Source organism: Gymnogyps californianus, chromosome 4 (genome assembly GCF_018139145.2).
Source record: "Gymnogyps californianus isolate 813 chromosome 4, ASM1813914v2, whole genome shotgun sequence".
NCBI classification, from domain to species: Eukaryota; Metazoa; Chordata; class Aves; order Accipitriformes; family Cathartidae; genus Gymnogyps; species Gymnogyps californianus.
This window is the reverse complement of record NC_059474.1, coordinates 9,521,682-9,539,785: the sequence shown is the minus strand read 5'-3', so window position 1 is coordinate 9,539,785 and position 18,104 is coordinate 9,521,682. Positions and strand designations below refer to the sequence as shown.

Here is an 18,104-nt window from a genome sequence, read left to right as displayed (position 1 = left end):
CTGGAGCTCCTCTCCTATGAGGACAGGCTGAGACAGTTGGGGTTGTTCAGCCTGGAGAAGAGAAGGCTCTGGGGAGACTGTATAGCAGCCTTCCAGTACCTAAAGGGGGCCTACAGGAAAGCTGGAGAGGGACTTTTTGCAAGGGCATGTAGTGATAGGACAAGGGGTAATGGCTTTAAACTGAAAGAGGGTAGATTTAGATTAGATGTAAGGAAGAAATTCTTTACTGTGAGGGTGGTGAGGCACTGGAACAGGTTGCCTAGAGAAGTTGTGGATGCCCCCTCCCTGGAAGTGTTCAAGGCCAGGCTGGATGGGGCTTTGAGCAACCTGGTCTAGTGGAAGGTGTCCCTGCCCATGGCAGGGGGGTTGGAACTAGATGATCTTTAAGGTCCCCTCCAACCCAAACCATTCTATGATTCTATGAATTGCACCCAAGATGTAGGTTCAAACTTAAGGTATGGCATAATGATGCGTTAGGACAGAATAACTCATATATGTGTGCAAGCTCTTTAAATCGGAGTCAAAAACAAGGCTGAGAGGTGCCTCCCCTACCTTACAGCCAGATCACCTACCTATAGCGAAAAGGGAGAGACTAAAAACATTTGCATATTTAAAATGTGACAGACAAAAAAACCCCAAAACACATGCCAAAACAGGACTACATTGCTTACATTACTTTTAGGGGCATCAAGGACGGCAGAGCTGGGAATAGGTCACCTCTGGCAGGTAACCAACTGTATTTTACAGCATATAATCCCAATGCATGGGATGGGGCTCCCCAAGTGCTAGTGCAGATGCTGACTGGTTCTGCAAACACACCCAAATCTACGTCTGTAAGGCAGAGAAGTGATAGAAAAGGGTAACGGTACAACATTCAATTGCAAGTCATGTAAAGGATACACGTATTCAGCCAAAACATGCTGTACAGCATGTTTCAGTGGTTCTGAACATGGAGTTTTTCCCCCCTTAGCACATTCCTGCTGCCCTCAACAGCCTCTGAATGAGGACTTCACTACCACAGCAGCCGATGAGCAATAATGACGAGTAGGAGTTCGCAATATTTATGGTGCAGAAACACTGACCAGAAAAGTCTCAGACCCCAGGGGAGCTCCTCCGCTTTCCTTCCTGGGGCATACCAGGAATTGTCGGACTGGGACTGCATTTCCCCAAATGCTGCATGGCAAAGAGAAGCTACCATGATACTCTCCTAACACTAACGATAAATCAAACTCTGCTGCACTCAAAGCCTTTCTTTCTGCAGATGACTTGAGTTTCACAAGAATCCTACCTTGTTGCTAACACAATGAATCAAACCTCCCCAGCCTTTAACTTTCTATTGTATTAATAATCTACAGGAGTGAAACAGCAAACACAGGGAGCTATATTTTCTCTGAAACCACAGTGAAGAATTCATTACTTAGCGTGGAGGAAGACATCAGAAAAAAAGAAAAGGTTCAGGGCACAGATTTGGTACAAACTACAGGCTGAAGTCAGATGGTACATGGCTTGATCTCCTTGAGTCTATTGCAAGAAATAAATATTTCTTCCTATTTCTAGCACAGCAGCTTGAAATGGTGCTGCACAAATACCCTTCCCAGAGCTCAGGCATCCAACAAGGACACCAGTTATAATCAGTTGGGACCAACCCACCCCATCATATCACAGCACATGAATAGTCACCATCTGCCACACCAAGATGAACCGTCCAAATCCATTGCAATGGACTACGAAGAGCTCAAGAGGCGAGGAGTGAGGGTGGCACTGAAGCACAGCTCACTACCTCTGTCCTCCCCAGCCGTTTGCCAAGGGTGCTTCTCACCGGGACCAATCCTGTCTGACCTGTTAGTATGAGCCCCCCAAGCAACGGGTCAAACCTATTCCCCCGACCTCTGGGTAAGGAGTAGATGACTAAATAACAGGGGAACTGAAATGATAATAAAGCTGGTAAGGAGAATCAGGCTTGGGTCAACCAAACCCACAGCCTCTCTGCCTGCTGCCATCGAGGTGGCACAGTGTCTCTGTGGAGACGCTCATCCCAGCATGGAAGGTGATGGAAAAAAAGGCAATTTCCACCTGCAGCATGCCAAGAAACAAGGCGTTTCCCTTGGAAAGGGGTCTGCCATGCACTTCTGACATCCAAGGCCAGAGGTAGCAACAGGACTAATGCTTCAGTTTGTAGCAAATGCAACTCCTGACCCGTATAAATAAATGAATAAATAACTAGCAAACCTCTCTGGAAGCAAACCTTCCAAGTATTCCCTGAGTGCTTTTAACACCATCACGCTTCAAACACTGGAGGCCTTCCTCCAGCAGTGACTCTTACCCTACAACATACCAACCAGCCCATCCTCTTCTGGAAGAGCAGGGAAGGAGGTGCTCACCCCACCACACAGGGCCAGACCCTGAGGCGTTTTGCTGTGCTGCTGTGGGGCTGAACCTGACCCATTGACAGCTGCAGGCACCTCCTGGTGTTTGCACCTTCCCACACCTCCAGCCCAACCCTCAACCCACCGACAAGGTGGGTGGTGACTCCAGTGGTCAGGTAGAATCAGCAGATGGGGGTACTGCTGCATTCCCATCCCGCTGTGCTTGTAAAGCCTGGCTGTGGGAGATGCTGAGCCCCTCCTGAGACGGTGTCTGGGGGTCCTCAGCCCTTCCGAGGCAACCAGGCTGTTGTGACAGCCAGGGCTCCCAGGGACACTACTGCAATGGGTGCTCTCTCCTTGAAAATAAACACAGGCTTTTTTCCAGCAGGAGAAGCCTGTGAAGGCAACCTACTGCCCTTCAGGTACCACCTCCCCATGGCCATCCCACTGCAGGCTCCCACTGTAAATTAACACCTTTCTTGCTTGCAGCCCTCTTACTTTTCTGGATTTACTGTGAATATTTAATCCCTGGAGGGCCGTTATATTTATACCTAACTCAGCCAAACTAAGCCTCGGTGTAAGGTTGCTCTGGTATGTCCCACCCGTGTATGCTAACGTAAAGGGCTCCCTCCCACCCGCTCTGTTGGAGCCCTACACAGCAAGGAGGGCAAACACTGGGTCAAGACTTCACTTCCTTCTTTCACGTAAGTAATGAAAATGAAAGTCCTCTACAAAGCCTCAGTATTGTCTCCTTCCACCCACCATGCTGCAGACCCCAGCAAGACCTCCCGAGCAGCATGAGCCTCCGTCAACACACATCGCTTCAATTTTTAACTCCCAGCAAACCGGTGGCAATGCCCCATGTAAAGCCAGAGTACTGCCATGGTGCAGAAAAACCCACATCTGGACGCCCACTGTTGTTAAAACCAACATGTTTCTACATCCCTCTTCCAGTACATCAAAGCCAATGCACCTTGGGTGCAATTCTACTGAACTCCACTACTCCAGACTGAAACTGGCACATTTATCTAATGTGGCAGCGTAAGAAAATTCTACATCCATAAATACATGAACATCTGTCAGGCTGGGCACAGACAATGGACCTGTTGTGGATGATGCATTAACAGAAAATGAAAATTACATGTGTAAATCTCTACTTCTCTAAAATTAAAAAAGGAAAAAAACCCCTTTGCCACGTGTTCAGACTACTATGCCAGACCAATCAAGCCAAAAAGTCCCTACAAAACCCTAATCTGGTTATTCCCAGATCTCCTGTGATGACCATCTATCACCACCTTACACCCCACATCCACGTGACTGGGGTACCTTTGAGCCCCAGCCTCAATACCAGTCACGAGAGCCGGGGATTTGAAAGAGATTTGCAAAATAAATCTATGGAGTGAGTAGGTAACGGGCCACATCTCACTCCATCGGGGAGATACATGGGAAATGAAGGGCAGTCTGCTCAGGGCTAGTGAGAGCAGATACTTTCATGCCAGGTACCATCAGCCTGTGGCACACTCATTCACCAAGCATCTGTGGAAAGGGGATCAACTCATAAATATGAACAGCACCTACAGCAACCAGAGTCAGGAGAGATGCAAATCCACACTAACCTGGGTAGAAATGCAGTATTTTGAGGATCCGTTGGATTTTCCCAACTACAAAGGCAACACTAAATAACACTAAACCCCCATACCCGATGCTAAGACAGGGCAGAATGAATATAACTAAGGGTAGGTTCACAGCTGCAATTCCTCCTTCCGATGCACCAGTTTTCCCTAAAACATCATAAATTCATCTTGCAGGCAGCTGATAGCACACACACAGCAAACTCAAGGTTTATTCCATCACTGCATTTCCCATTTATGTCACAGGTCTCCTGTAAATATCAAAAGAGCACTTGGACCCATACTGAAGGATGCCCCTAAGTATACACTAAACTCCCAACAAGAGACAAGGGATTTAAGCCCATGATTAAGTTAAAGCAAATGCTCCACTGAATCTTTAAGCCAAGCTCTCCCAGAGTTCAGTCTCAGTGAATGTGGCGGGGTTTTGTGGTGTTATTTTTTCAGAATTTCACTGAAATCCTCTTTAGCTGTTTGAGTTATCCATGAAAAATGTTCCCACTTCTCAAGAATCCTCGCAGATGCTTTGATGCTTTTCAGACTACTGATTGCCCAAAAAAAGCCCCGTAAAACCTGATGATGGCTTATTCCCAAATGAAAATCGCTGCCCGAGAGGCAGCTTGATGTTATCCTCTGAACATTTGCAGGTTCTGAAATCACACCAGACGTATATTTTCATAGCCATTAAGTGAATCTAATTGACTTTACAGGCAGCAAAAGCTTGAAAAGGTGTTTTACAAATATCCCTTTTAAACAGTTTGGATTTTTAAAAAAATCTCTCATTAGCATCCCTTTCGTACAGTAACTTCCCCCCCCACTCGCCTTCTCTCTTTTTTAACAAATCCCACCACTAACGATGCAATTCCAATAACGAGGACTTTACCAAGACGCTCAGTGCTGTTAAGCGGACAGCAGCCGGGTATCTGCCACGCTTTTATTGCTCTGTCTCTAACTAACCATCATCTAAAATTGCTTAGCGCTACAAATGGCAGGTGCTCCAAACCAGGCTATTTTCAAAAGCTTCTCTTTGCAGTTCTACTATTTAACATTATTTTAAATTGAAAGACTACAGATTTAGGTCTTCCCTGGATTCTCACTAGAAGTGTTACACAGTGTTTCTGATGCTGTTATCTAGTTCCAGGGAAGATGAACAGATTTGGCACCTCCAAAAAAAGAACAAAAAGCCCTGATCTCAGCAAATGAAATGGGTATTTTGCTGTACTCTGACTGCAATGATGACTTTATATATCCTATTAAAATGGGAAGAATGGGGTTTATAGGAAAAATCATAGCAGAAAAGATCAGTAGGCTGTGCCCAGATACATCTGGGAGCAACGTGGGTCAGATGCTCTAAAGAAGGTGTAAGAAATCCTGTTGTTGGCAGTTCATTTGCCTTTAGGCAAAATGTTCTCTCCCCACCATCGCCGAGACGTGGGTTTGTGCACTGACGCACTCTGTTCTCAGCTTAGCAGACACAATATCCTCATGCTGCTGACTTCTATTTATTTTCTTATCTTTGTTATTCTGAGTATTCTACCAAAAAAAACCCCGAACAACCTTGTGCTCACCATGCAAAATATCTGAATGACAAACTAAGAAGGAGAAGAAAGTACTTATAGAATGAAATTAAGCAAAGGGACATCAATTTAAAAGCATAACGGGAGGAAGGGGAAGATCAGAGAGATACAAAGAGGGATGCTGGGTGGGGGACCACCACTTTTGGGAAGTGCCAGAAGTAATGAACGAAGCAAGAACCAGACCAGACAAACCCACTGGAGAACTCAACACAGGGACGGACAAGACAGCCAAGCAGAATTCAAAGGATAAAAAATGCAAATATTGCAGTTTGACACAAGACTGGAAAAGTGGGATACAGAACTGCTGTGGCAGGGGAAGGAAGAGGGGAAAAAAAAAAAAAAAATGGAGAAAAAAAAAATTCAAGGAACCACTATTGGTTCCCAATGGTAGATGTTATTATCTGATAGCTGTTGAAATGAGTGTTGTATGCGAGGTGCACTGAGGAGCCATTCATGGCTGGACAGCTGGTCCTTCACCCCCCCATTTCAATTAGCAGTGTTAGTGCAGAGACCAAGAGCTGCAACTGTAAAAAGCAAATAAACTTGCATCTCTGATGCCGATTTCCAAGTCAAGATTCAAGCACATTGGCAAGAGAGAGTGGGAGCAGCTTGTATAGCAATTACAGGTGATCGAGGATAGATCTAGGCAAGTAGCTTGCTTAAAAATGCAGTTTTTGTTAATTCAAAACAATTTACACATTTGTCCTGAATTCACCAAAGATCTTCAGCTGGGAAAGAAAACGCAGAGGAAAGCCAGGCTGGCACTAATCCTGCGCGCATCTCATCCCCCAGCACTGCTGGCTGAGATGCCTGCGCACAGCTCAGTCCTCCCCGGGATCGCAGGGGATGTCCCAGCTGCCGGGACTTTGGAGATGGTCCCCCTCGACACCACCTCTTCAACTACTACACTGGTATAAAACGCCTAAATATATAATTTAAACAGGGCCTGGGATCCCGGCAATCCCAGCACTGGCTTAGTATAGATTTAATAGTGCCATGTAAAGAAGAACAGAGGGACCTGCCTGGGAGGTAACAAACTTTAACTGTATCATGGCTCTACCATAATCAGTATTTTTTAAATATATACTTCAGTCTGACCTTTGCTTCTTAAGGAAGCCTGTAACAGAACCAACAATTTTGTTTCAAGCTGAAAAAAGTACTACATTCACCACTAAACACAGGTTTTTGCTTCTTCATAGTGAAAAACCAGAGAGGGAGTAGCAAATCAGCTTAATTTGGATCAATACTATTCTCCCTTTTATTTTCCAGTTCCTGAACTGAAAAATCATTTTCTCATAAAACCTCTGGTTTTCAGTTTTGCCACTTGGATAAATCCTAGAAGCAGCACATGAATTTTAAGTGACAAATATTACTTGCAAGTTATCATTTCAAGCAATACACACTAACGTGCAACTAACGCGTTGTATTTTTCTGTTAGTGTTTACACTGTGGCAAATCCAATTTTAAATAGCAATATCTCATGCAGCCACTTAAAAATACCCCTGTAATACATATTTCCCGTTACCTATTTTGAAAAGCCTCCTTTCACTCACAGAAACCCATTTTAAAGCAGAATCCCAGTTTGGCACTAAATCATGGGAGTCCCAGGTCAAAACTTTGGAATTATCCTGCAAGAAATAAAATTTCCAATTCTTGAAAGAAACACTCGTCAAACAGTTATAAAAGACAATAAATGATATCGTATATACTTTCATAAATAGTTAATTAATTGCTGGGGTCTAACAGGTCAATAGATGACTTAAAAGAATGGCTCAAAGCCATCTGTAACAGAAACCACAGTTGGTACCTGGCTCTAACCAGACCACTACAAACTAGTTTTTGATGCACCCTTAATAAAAGGCATGAGGCTTCTTGGTGATTCCACTCGGCCTTCAGCAAAAAAAAAAAAAAACCAACCCAAGAAAAAAAAAAAACCCCAAACCTTATTATTTGGTTACAAGTAACAGATTTGCAAATAGAAACTAGGTAAGACACGGTGCTATCTTTGAATTCCCTTTAAGACTGCTTTCATTAGCCACCTGTCAGGAAAAAGAAACAATTCCTCATCTTCCTACGGGGGGGGGGGAAGGAAAAAAAAAAAAAAAAAATCTAAAAATACACTTTGAAGCTCCCTGTTTCGCTGATGCACAAAGCAACAACAAAGGCCCATACACCCCTTGGCTCCTCACAGAACCAGATACCGGCAAAATACTCTGCTAAGTCTCTCTTTTTGCTTTAGTCTGGAAGGGAGTAGCACCAAACGTGATTATTTGTAACAGATCCCCAGCACTGTATTACCAAAATAAAAGCATGTGCTCTGCAATACACCAGGAAACAACGCTGCAAGCTCCCGGAACCCACAAGGGGCTCGCGGCTGCCCAGAGCCCTGCCAGCCGTTCCCATCCCGGGTAATTAAATATAACCTGCCTGAATAAAGATTTAAGCCTACAGAAGGAATTTCAGAAATCCACTCTGAAATTTGGAGAGATTTTGAATGGTCAGTCTTCCTGAAAAATCAGGCCATGCATTTAGGCTTTTACATAAAAACTGCTTTTTCAATATATTTAGAGGTCTTAAGATAGAGAGCAATGCCTAACGATAATTTCTGAAGTATTCAGGCCCCTGGTCATGCACACTAGGAGGAACGAACCTGACCACAGACACTCTTGGATAACCCTAAGAGGCTAAATATAATACTAAATATGATAAATAAATATAATAATGTGCTTGGGAATAAGACTTTTCAGTTCATGTTCCTACCTCCCAAATTCAGTGTCAAGAGGGGCTCAAAGCTTTGTACTTTTAAAACCCTTGCCACTAGTTAGATACCTGACACAGAGCCTAGATTTAAGCTATTATGAAAATCTTAACCTGAAACAGACTTTTGGGTAATTGTTTTAAATCTTGGCCATTCCTAAGAAAGCAAGAGAAGGAAGAAGAGCCACTGAAAACCCTTTGTAAGAGTAATTAATTTGCATTTAAACTCATGGAGAAAATTCTGTAGTCCTTTTTAGGTTTATTCACTAAGACAGTCATGAGAAATTGCACACAACCATGCCAGGAAACATCCAACACTGGAGAAAACATTAAAAAAAAATTACTCCAAGTCAGAAAAAAACCCAGCACACCTGATGTTCCTGCCCCCTTCACATTCGTAAGTCCTAGCATGGCTTGTGTTTGCTGGTCTTGAGAAGTTAACTGTGCTTAAAAAACTACTGATGTTCAATTTACACAACTTATTACTTCTTGTATTGAAGATTAATGAACAGCACTTGCATGTACCGGGGTTTTTAAATACCTGCAGGCAGAGCTTACGTTCAGAAGCATCATATCCACCCAGTCACGGCTACAACTCAAATATCTCTGCATTAACTGACGGTCATGTCAATTAGGGACTACCTTTAGAGAGAATTTTTGAACGCATGGAGAGAAAAAAAAAATAGGTTATATTGCTCTGCAAAATTTACTCTAAAATCTATTTTCATCTAATTTTGACACGGGACCGTGCCAAAGCTTGTGGATCTGAAGGGAAAGCTATTTTTGTCTTACGGATACGCACATTGAGGAATGGGTTTGTGCATACGTTCCTACTCCAGTGGTAAATAAATAGGAGGGGGGAAGGCTGCAGTGGCTTGCCCATGAATGTGCTTATCCCATTTGCGTGGATGACACAGCCCTGAATCCGCAGGCTGCTCCGCTCATCAGACAACTTCAGTGTTCCCATGTACCAGCCCTTGGCTGACAGCACCGCTCTTCTACTCCGCACTACCTGAATCCCCGAAAATTGGAAAAAACTCTGAATAATGAAGATTTTGTGGGGCAGAAAGACCCTGCAGGCCCTCGAGTGGGTTAAGCAGAGCTGACCCGCGTGGCTTGGCACCACAAGGGACCCAGACTGTGTCACCTCCAGATCTACCGGCTATCGGCAGGGGTGCAGGGTCGGACTGGGGCCCGGCAGAGCTGCCTTCAAGCTCGCCCTTGCTGCCGGGACCGGGGAGAGCCCTCGGTCAGCTCTGGGAACGCTGGGTGGAGGTTAGGAGCTCCGGTGCGGGCTGGTGCTGGCCCTGGCAGTGCTGTGCCTTGCTCACTGTGCCTATGCTAAGCACTTGCAGGACGGGGCTGCCTCCAGATGCAAAACACAAGGCTCCTCTGCAGCGAAACAAGGCAGCCACGCGTGATGGAGTGCAAGCCATATCAGAAGAGGTGGGTTTTGGGAGAGGCAACCTAACTTTAAAGACATTTTACATGATTCAAATAAAACCAAAATATTTCAGTCCGTTACTAATGCTGGACAAGGCACATCCCTAACACTTGGAAATATGAGTTGTTTTTCCTATTGCTTCCCAACAAACTCTGCAGTGGAGACGAGAAATGCCAAACCAGGCAGTTCCAGTGATGCTAAGTTGTAGAAACCCAAAAGCAACAATGGGAATTGCTAGCAGCGGCATCCCTGACTGTCCCCCTCGCAGGAGGCCAGCCTCGGAAATACTTTCAGACATAATACTTCCCACTATAAAATATATTAAAGGTCTCTAATCCTAATCTTGTAGGATCTCTCTGATATGGAGATCGCATCCCTTGAAGCACCCTCATTGAATTGCAGAGAGATGCCAGCACATGAAATGCTCACGGGACAGACCCTCTGCTGCCTGAGGACAAGACCTGACCTCAGTTCCCAGCAGCGGTGGGGAGCAGAGCTGGAAAACACCAAGGCGGAGATAAGGACACAGCCTCTACCCTGGGTTTTCCAGCTCTGAGCCCCACGCCGGACTCCTCAACGCCCTATGGGGTGCGTGAGGAGAGGCACACGCGAAAATCCCAACTCACGACAGCTAGCTCAGGGGTTTGGCAGATACATGAGGTCAGGGCACTGCGTAAGCCAGCAAGAAATGCTGAAGATAGGGATGCTTCAGATTCCAGCTCCCTCTCGGGCACCGAGAGCGGGGCAGGGCTCTCCGAAAACACATTCCTCCACTGGGAAGCAGCAGCCCTGAGCCCTCTCCCGGCATCAGGTAACTAAGCCCTTTCTTTGCAAAGCAAGGGCTGCTCTATTCTTTCCAAACAATGTTATCATTTGGCAGCAGCACTCCTGCTTATCTGGCAGCTTGAGCATTACCCAGAATGTGGAAGAACTGGGCTCCACGGCTGCCCCTCCGCCCAGGGGGCTCTGTGGTGGGGAAAAACACCCCCCCCCATAGCTTGCAAAGGGTGTGGGCATGGCAGAGCAACCTCAGCTCCCCTGTATTTTCCCTGCACCCCAAAACTCACTGCTGCTCACCCTGCAGCCCCCCCGGGGCTTGGCACCCGCTAAGCAGGGTTAGCAGGAACCACACAATTCACCTCCTTGCAAACACCTAGGTTCAACTCCTCTGGGGTCAGCTCTGTCCCTCTGGCATCAAACCCACTGTGAACGGGCTCGATCCAAGAGCACAACTAAAATACTTGCTTGTTACCCAGACAAACATTTCACTGAAGGCGAGGAACACCTCAAAAGGAACGAGCAGCAAACAGGATCTCACCTCCTCACAACCCAACTCTGGCCTCACCTCAACTGGCGTCCTTCTGGCAGAAGGACGTGATCCCAAAACCTCTGCCAAGAAGGGCAGGACATCCCTCCTTTGGGCTCAGCTGAGGAATGTGCCATCCAAGAGCGGCAGGAATTGAACACTAACGAGCCATCCGCCCGTAGCCCCTCTTCCTTAGGGCCCTGTCTCCCAGAGAGGCTGGGATATCAGTGCAGGTTGGGATATCATCCGCACCCTCACGTACCAGGGGACAAAGGGCAGTGGGATGAGGAGGCTCTGCTCACCCCTGGACGGAGGCAGGAGAGCAGAGGTGCACGTCCCCTCCCAGCATGAGGCAACCAGAAGCACCCACCCGCCCAAAGAGCAAGAGCCGCAGATGTGCCGCCACTGCGGAAAACCACAGCTTTCAGCATGGCGTGGTTAATGTGACCCGACACCTCCTGCAGCAACCACTTCAGCTTCATCTGCTGCATTACGCAAGGCAGATGCCCTCAAGACTCCACCAGGTCCTGCAGTGCTGACACCAGGTCCCATCCATGCTGTCTGTCCGTCCTGCCCTGCGGCACTGCAATGCAGCCACCCAGCTTGTTGCCGGTGTCCAAAACCACTGGCAAAGGCCAGCTCCCACCACCACCAGATCTTTGCACCACCACGACACGTACGCACACCCCTCAGACGACCCTGCCAGGACAGCCAGTAGCAGGAGATAACACTTTAAACCACTGCAGAAAGACATGCTAGCTCGTCAGCCAAAGCCTCAGCTCCGCTCTTTTTGGAGAGCGGCAGTTTTGCATCGGAGGCAAGAAGTCCTGGTTTCCATCAGCTCTCCAGCGGAGACCTCAGCCTTGCAAGAATCTCTCTAACACACCAACCACTGCAAAAAATATACAACACAACCAACTGGGACAGAAGCTTGAAGAGACACTGTAAAATTGATCAGTCGTCAAAATCATCAGACCATAAAAGAAGCTCCAGCTGTGCTCCTCTTATTTGCGTAGAGAAATGCAAGAGGCAGGGCTCTATTTAAAATTAATTCCTTCTTTTTTTTTTTTGTTTACTAGAGCCTAAATTACTCTGGTTGACAATTAAGCCCATTATCCAACTCCTTTCTTTTCCATCACCCCAGTGCCTTTTTTCATAGCCTATGAAGAAGGGGGAAAAAAAAAAAAAAAAAAGCAGAATTCCAATAAGTGCTATTTTAAAATGAAAAATGCAAGTTTACAAAGAGCTCAGGAGGGTGTTTGAACCATTCAACCTTCTGGTTTAAGACTCCAGCACAGGACTTAACACAAAAACAATTCCTTTCAAATCAACAGCAATTTCAAGTCACCCCACTGCGTATGAGCTCGAAGTTAAGCACTGGCCCAAATGTTCTGCCAGATCCTTGGCTTAAGTGTAGAAGGGCAAGAGAAAACAAAGATTTAAATTTTGGCTAGTGTACTTCTGCAAAATCACTGTCAGCACATATTTTTCAGTTCATACAAAACCCAGTGGAGGAAATTTAAAACAATAACTAACTTGGAGGCGAGCGGTTCAGAAAAACTGCAGAAGAAAAACCATAACACGATGTAACTCATGGGATTGTTCAACACTAATCATTAAACTGGGTGCAAACCGGTCCCATTGCAAACCGGGTCCTTTTGGTTCGGTGTCAAAACTGACCCACGGTTTTGCGGATGCTTTGGCAAAACCACCAAGAATGACCCGTTTTAATAGTTAAAATATTCCCTCACTGTAGATGCCTGCCTTACCAGAGGCTATTTGCTGTAGATGCTCTGTACAATGGTACCCCAACCCTGAGTACCACAAGGAGCCCACAGCAAACAACAGGTTTTTGTGCCTGGGTATCATGGATGCCAAGAGCAAAACCTCAGCAAAGCCACGGCCAACATCACGATCTGAGACCTTAAGACCACATCCCAGTTCTACCTTTGCATTCATCACCCTAAGAAACAGGAATTCATAAACCCACCACAGAAATGCTCCCTTCCTCCATTTTCCATGTTGGGAAAAAAATACTCAAGCAGGTAAACAAGGATTCTCCAAAGAAGGAGCAAAAAGTTGCCTGGTCATACTCCCAGCCAAAGCCAGGCCAACCTGCAGTTACCTCAGGTTGGGTTTTTTTAACTCATCTAGTCAAGCTCTGACCATCTCCAGCCTCTCTGGGCCCCTGTTCCCATGCCCAGCTACCCTTGCTGTGACCATTTCTTTAACACCTCGCTGAGAAAGCTCTCACTAGTATCTCAGCTGGAGCAATACACAGGACGACGAGCCCTGCTCGTTCCCACTGCAATCATTTCTGCCTGTGTGCTAATTTGTAAACTAGCCAAATAAAAGACAAAACTGGGGCTGGAAGTTGTTTTGCTGTCATTTTTCTGTCCTTTGGGCAGGATGGGCAGTGCCGGCATGGCACAGCACTGCCTTTCTCCGTACGTTCAGACAGACAACGCAGTTCAGACAGACAGCCTCCAAAGCGCACAAAACTCTGGGCTTTTCCAAGATGACTATTTATACTGCTATCTTACAGGGAAGAAATCCAGCAACTGTCAAAACACTGGATTCATGCCTCATGCACAGCTACACCAAATAGCACCACGCGGCTTCACGGCACATGGACAGGCATCACTGGTGGTGCCAGTCCCGGTCCGCGGGCGCCCTTCTCCCCAGTCCCCAAAGCCTCTTTGGTCTTTACCTAATTACGACTCCAGCCAACTTGCTTAACACCACTATCATCAAGAACCTTTAACAAGTACCAACAATCCCATAAATCTGCTTTTTATGGTACGGCAGAAGCCTAATTACACGATTGAATTCTGTCAAAAATTAAAGCCCACACACTTGCTCTAAAATTGAAATCAGCCCTTTTAGGTACCAAATAAAAGCAATGCTAACATTTCAAAGACATGTTGGCAACACAGCTGAACTGGATTACATTACTGACCCTAAGCAAATCAAGGGCATTCCTTACTCTTCGAGTCTCTTTCCTTTATTTTCTATATATGCTAGTGTTACAAATATAGGCACTTTGATCCACGCCCTGAATTGTGACAAGTGCCAAGCATTAATGAGCGATGCAGCTCAAACACCTATTAACTCCATATTACATGTCCTTATTCTACTGGAGTCCCCTGCTACTTTCTCCAGCATAAATACATTGTTGAACCTCACTACAGAGGTTCGGAAACGTTTTGCTACGAGATCTTTCATTTTTGTGACACCACCTTTAACGAAGATCGAGCTTTTTAAATACAAGTCACACATCACTTAATTTTTACAAGAACAAGCACTGTAAGTGAAACACAACCTATGTGTAAGATGGGACAAGATCTGTACAAGATATGCACTGTGATGGGAAATGAAATCTAAAGCAAGCACATCTAAGATATTTGGGGATTTTTATTACAGGAGGAGCATCATCATAGCAAAATGTCATATTGCACATTAGAAGTGAAGGGAAGTTTGTGGCTATTGTACTTCCTATGAGTCCTCTAAAAGTGCCCAGGAAGAGGTTTGTCACACCTGGGGAACAGCAATGATACAGCGAAAGCATGATCACACGGAAAACCAACAGAGTAGGTACCCCAAGAAGATGGAACTAAGGCAGGATACTGGCATCGCCTTGCTCTCCCAGCTCAGCACTAGTACTATGCAACCACCAAAAGCAAAGCTCAAACCCCAAGTGACTGCCCAGACATCCCCTTGCTCTGGTCCTCAACATGGATGTATGCCTACAAAAAGGGAAATAGCACCTGACAAGTTCTAAAGGGACTTTTTTTTTTTTTAAATAGCCACATAAGAGATCTTTTACAGCTTAACAAGCAAATATTATCATTAGATACTATATTTTTAATTACATGCATATATGTAACAAATGGATGAACACATATTATGTCAAACCCAGGCAGCAGCCCTTTACATACCTGATCTGTGCCTCTTCCAAAACACTTGCATTAAGGAATGTTCTTCTTGAATAACATGGGAAAATGGGCGCAATAACTAAAATGGGTTCCTCTATGCATTTGGGCTAGAAGGCCTTTCATCTCCCCCTCCTCCCGCTCTCAGAGCTAACATCAAGTGCAAGGAGCAAAGAAATATTGAGCTCAAGAAGTAAGGGCTGGGGTGGACCTAGCCTGCAGTAAATAACCCGCATCATCCAGCCTCAGTGTCCCCGAGCACCCATGCCCTGGTCCCCAGACTGGCTGTGGGACCCAGGAGTGCTGGCTCGGGGGGTGATGGAGGCTGCCTTGGATGACTAGTCATCTTGGGGGGGAAAGGAAAAAAAAAAACCCAAAACCCCAAACGAAAACAAAACCAGAGATGGCTTTGTGCCTGGTGTGGCTAAAGAGCTGCATTCTGGCGACTTTCGAGCTTGCTCAGTGCTGCTGACAGGAGGAAAAGGCGCCAGCAGCAGGGAGTAGCCATGTTCCCCGAGCAGGGCTGGGGGAAGGCTCTCTCCGGGGAATGCATACTCACCTGGCGGTTTCATGTAATATTGCTCAATATCGGACATGTCCGTATGCAGCGCACAATCGAGATAGTGGAGGATAACTTTTCTACTGAAGTAGTACCTCATGCCCATCAGAAAGATGGGCAAACAGCAGGTCAGCAGGAAGGACTTGGTCACAACAAAGCATATTACTATGGAGATAAGGAAGAGAAATAAACGATACCTGTCAGAAAAGAGAATTTAGTGTTGATTTCGGAATACAAACTCATCATAAAAAAAAAACAAAACACAAGCACAGACAAAATATATATTTGCTCTACACACACAATTCACGCTCTCGAGATTATCGTGTTAAGTGACGGCGTATTGCGCCAAGATAACCCCAGAGAAGTTTATGGGGTGCCTGGAGAGAAGCGGTGGGGAGGATGCCGCCACGCCATGGCAGGTCCCACCGAACCCCCCCTGGAGAGAGGCTGGTGGGGACGCCGAGGGCCAGGCACACCCCAGGCCCCGCTTTGCTTTCCCCACTGAGGCCGAAACACTGCCGGGGTGGAAAAGCCATGCTGCGGGCATGCTGCTCCGCAGCCATGTGTTTGTCACTGCGGCATTACTATTTCCATCACGGGAAGCACCGACTCCCGGGGAAGGCACCCTGCCCACCTCGATGTCGGGGTGCTGCTGAAGACCTGGGGGGCTTCTGCGGACGCCCCCGAGATGGCAGCTCCCCCCGGCATGGCCCCAGCCTCCCAGAGCCGCCGGCTGAGACTCCCTGTGCCCCAACTGCCTGCTGGGGGGTCCCCCTCCAGCACAAGGCCCCGTCCTCCCGCCTGGCTGGGGCATGGGGGTGCAACCTGCCTGCAGCCACCAAGGCCATGAGAAACCAGCCCAAAGCTCGCTCGGGGTGGGGGGCACGTTTGCAAGGGGGGGGGGGAAGCACACATTATTAATAATGTGACCCCCACTTCGGTGCAATTATTTACACGGGGGAGGGGGGCACCTTGCAGGCGCTATTTTGGGCATGCAACTCGGGGAGGTGAGCCCCCGCCCCCCGGCTCGGCCCTGCTGCAGGGGTTACCCCCCTCACGCCAGGGGGGGAGGGGGGGGGCGCTCCGCTGGCGGGCCCGGCCGTCTCCAAGCAACGCCAGCACGCGGCGGCCCCCCCCGCGCTGGGCTGCGCGGGGGCGGTGTAGTGCGCGGTGCAAGGCACGTACCGCTCCCCTTCACCGCACCCCCCTACGCACCCCCCCCCCCCCGCCCCCGCCCCCCCAGGCCTGGAATAACTAGAAGGACGACTCCACCCTCACCCCCGCGCAACCTACGCGGCGACCCCCCCCCCCCCCCCACCGCTCCCCTCCCTTAAAACCCGCGCAGGGTCGCGCATCCCCCAGCCGCTCCAGGCTTCCCCCCGCCGCACACCCCGCTTTCTCCGCGGGCTGCCTCCCCGCCCCCCCCAGCCCGCCTGCCCCCGCCGCAGCGCTGCGGCTCCGCGGCCGCCCCGCACCGCACCGCGCGATGCTGCGGCGCTTCCCCGGCCGCACCGCCGCAGCGGGTCCCCGGCTCCTCCCGCCTCTCCGACCATTTTGTGAAGACCCAAGGTGGGGGAAAAAAAACCGCGACCCCCCTCCCCCAAAAGGGAGCAGATACTCACCCGCCAGCAGCCCGTAGAGCAGCTGAGTGAGGGGCTGCTGCTTCAGCCCCCTGAACGCCGTGTTGGGGATCCGCTCCATGATACCCTCGTAAAATATGCGGCGCACCACCTCCTGCTCGGAGGGGTGGAATTCGCGGATATAGACATCGCGCCTGGGGTCCTCTTTTGGGGAGCTGAGGGGAGGCGGGGGGGAGGAAGGGGAGCCCGCCAAAGAGGGCCACATCTGGGAGGAAGAAACAATGATCGTGTCTTTTTTGGATCCCGGGATTGATTCATGATCTTCCGCCACAATCTTGGTCTCACAAACCATCTTGGGAGACAGACAATGCATGCAAACCGGCCGCGGGGAGGGGGCGGAGGAGAAAAACGGGAGGGGGGGGGGTGGATTAAAAAAAAAAATTAAAAAAATAAAATTAAAAAAAAAAAGGAAAAGGGGAGGGGGAAGGAGCGGGGCGCGGAGCAGGGACAGAGACCCGCCAGGCAGCAGCAGCGGCGGCGGCGGCTGCGCGGGGCGCGGAGCGGCGCGGCCGGGCGGGACGGGAGAAAGGACCTCCACTGCATTTTGGAGAGGCATTTATAGGGCGGGGGGGGCCGCGGGTCCCCGGGGTCCTAGCGCCCCCCGCATTGGCTGCGCGGGGTCGCCATGTGATCGGGGGGGGGGGGCGGGACGCCCCCCCCCCATCCCTGCACCGCCCCTTGCAAATTACTACGGCGCGTCCCTGCGCGGGGCTGCGCGGGGGGCGGCGGCGCCCCGGCTTCCTCCCGGGGGCTCGCACATCTCTACCCGCATACACCGGTGCGGGGGGGGGGGGCGGGGTGTGGGTTATTTATTTATTTACAGCGAAAGCACCCTACAGCCGGCAGCTTTCTGGAACAGTCGCTGCGGGTGCGCGGCGCTGCGCGGGGTGCTGCG

The 18,104-nt window shown here is 48.5% G+C and overlaps 1 protein-coding gene across 2 annotated transcripts in view; it reads right to left on the bottom strand.

Moving 5' to 3' along the window:
* NAT8L (N-acetyltransferase 8 like) overlaps positions 1 to 17,522 on the bottom strand; it is a 29,598-nt gene extending 12,076 nt beyond the window's left edge. Inside the window, exons 1-2 of one of the 2 annotated variants that reach the window (XM_050896662.1) lie at positions 17,192 to 17,522; positions 15,570 to 15,734 (exon numbers count right to left, since the gene is read on the bottom strand). In XM_050896662.1, the coding sequence (XP_050752619.1) occupies positions 15,570 to 15,734; positions 17,192 to 17,522 (496 nt within the window). The remainder of the gene's footprint in view (positions 1 to 15,569; positions 15,735 to 17,191) is intronic. The other variant, XM_050896661.1, reaches the window with a different exon arrangement.
* Between the last annotated feature and the right edge of the window lie 582 nt (positions 17,523 to 18,104).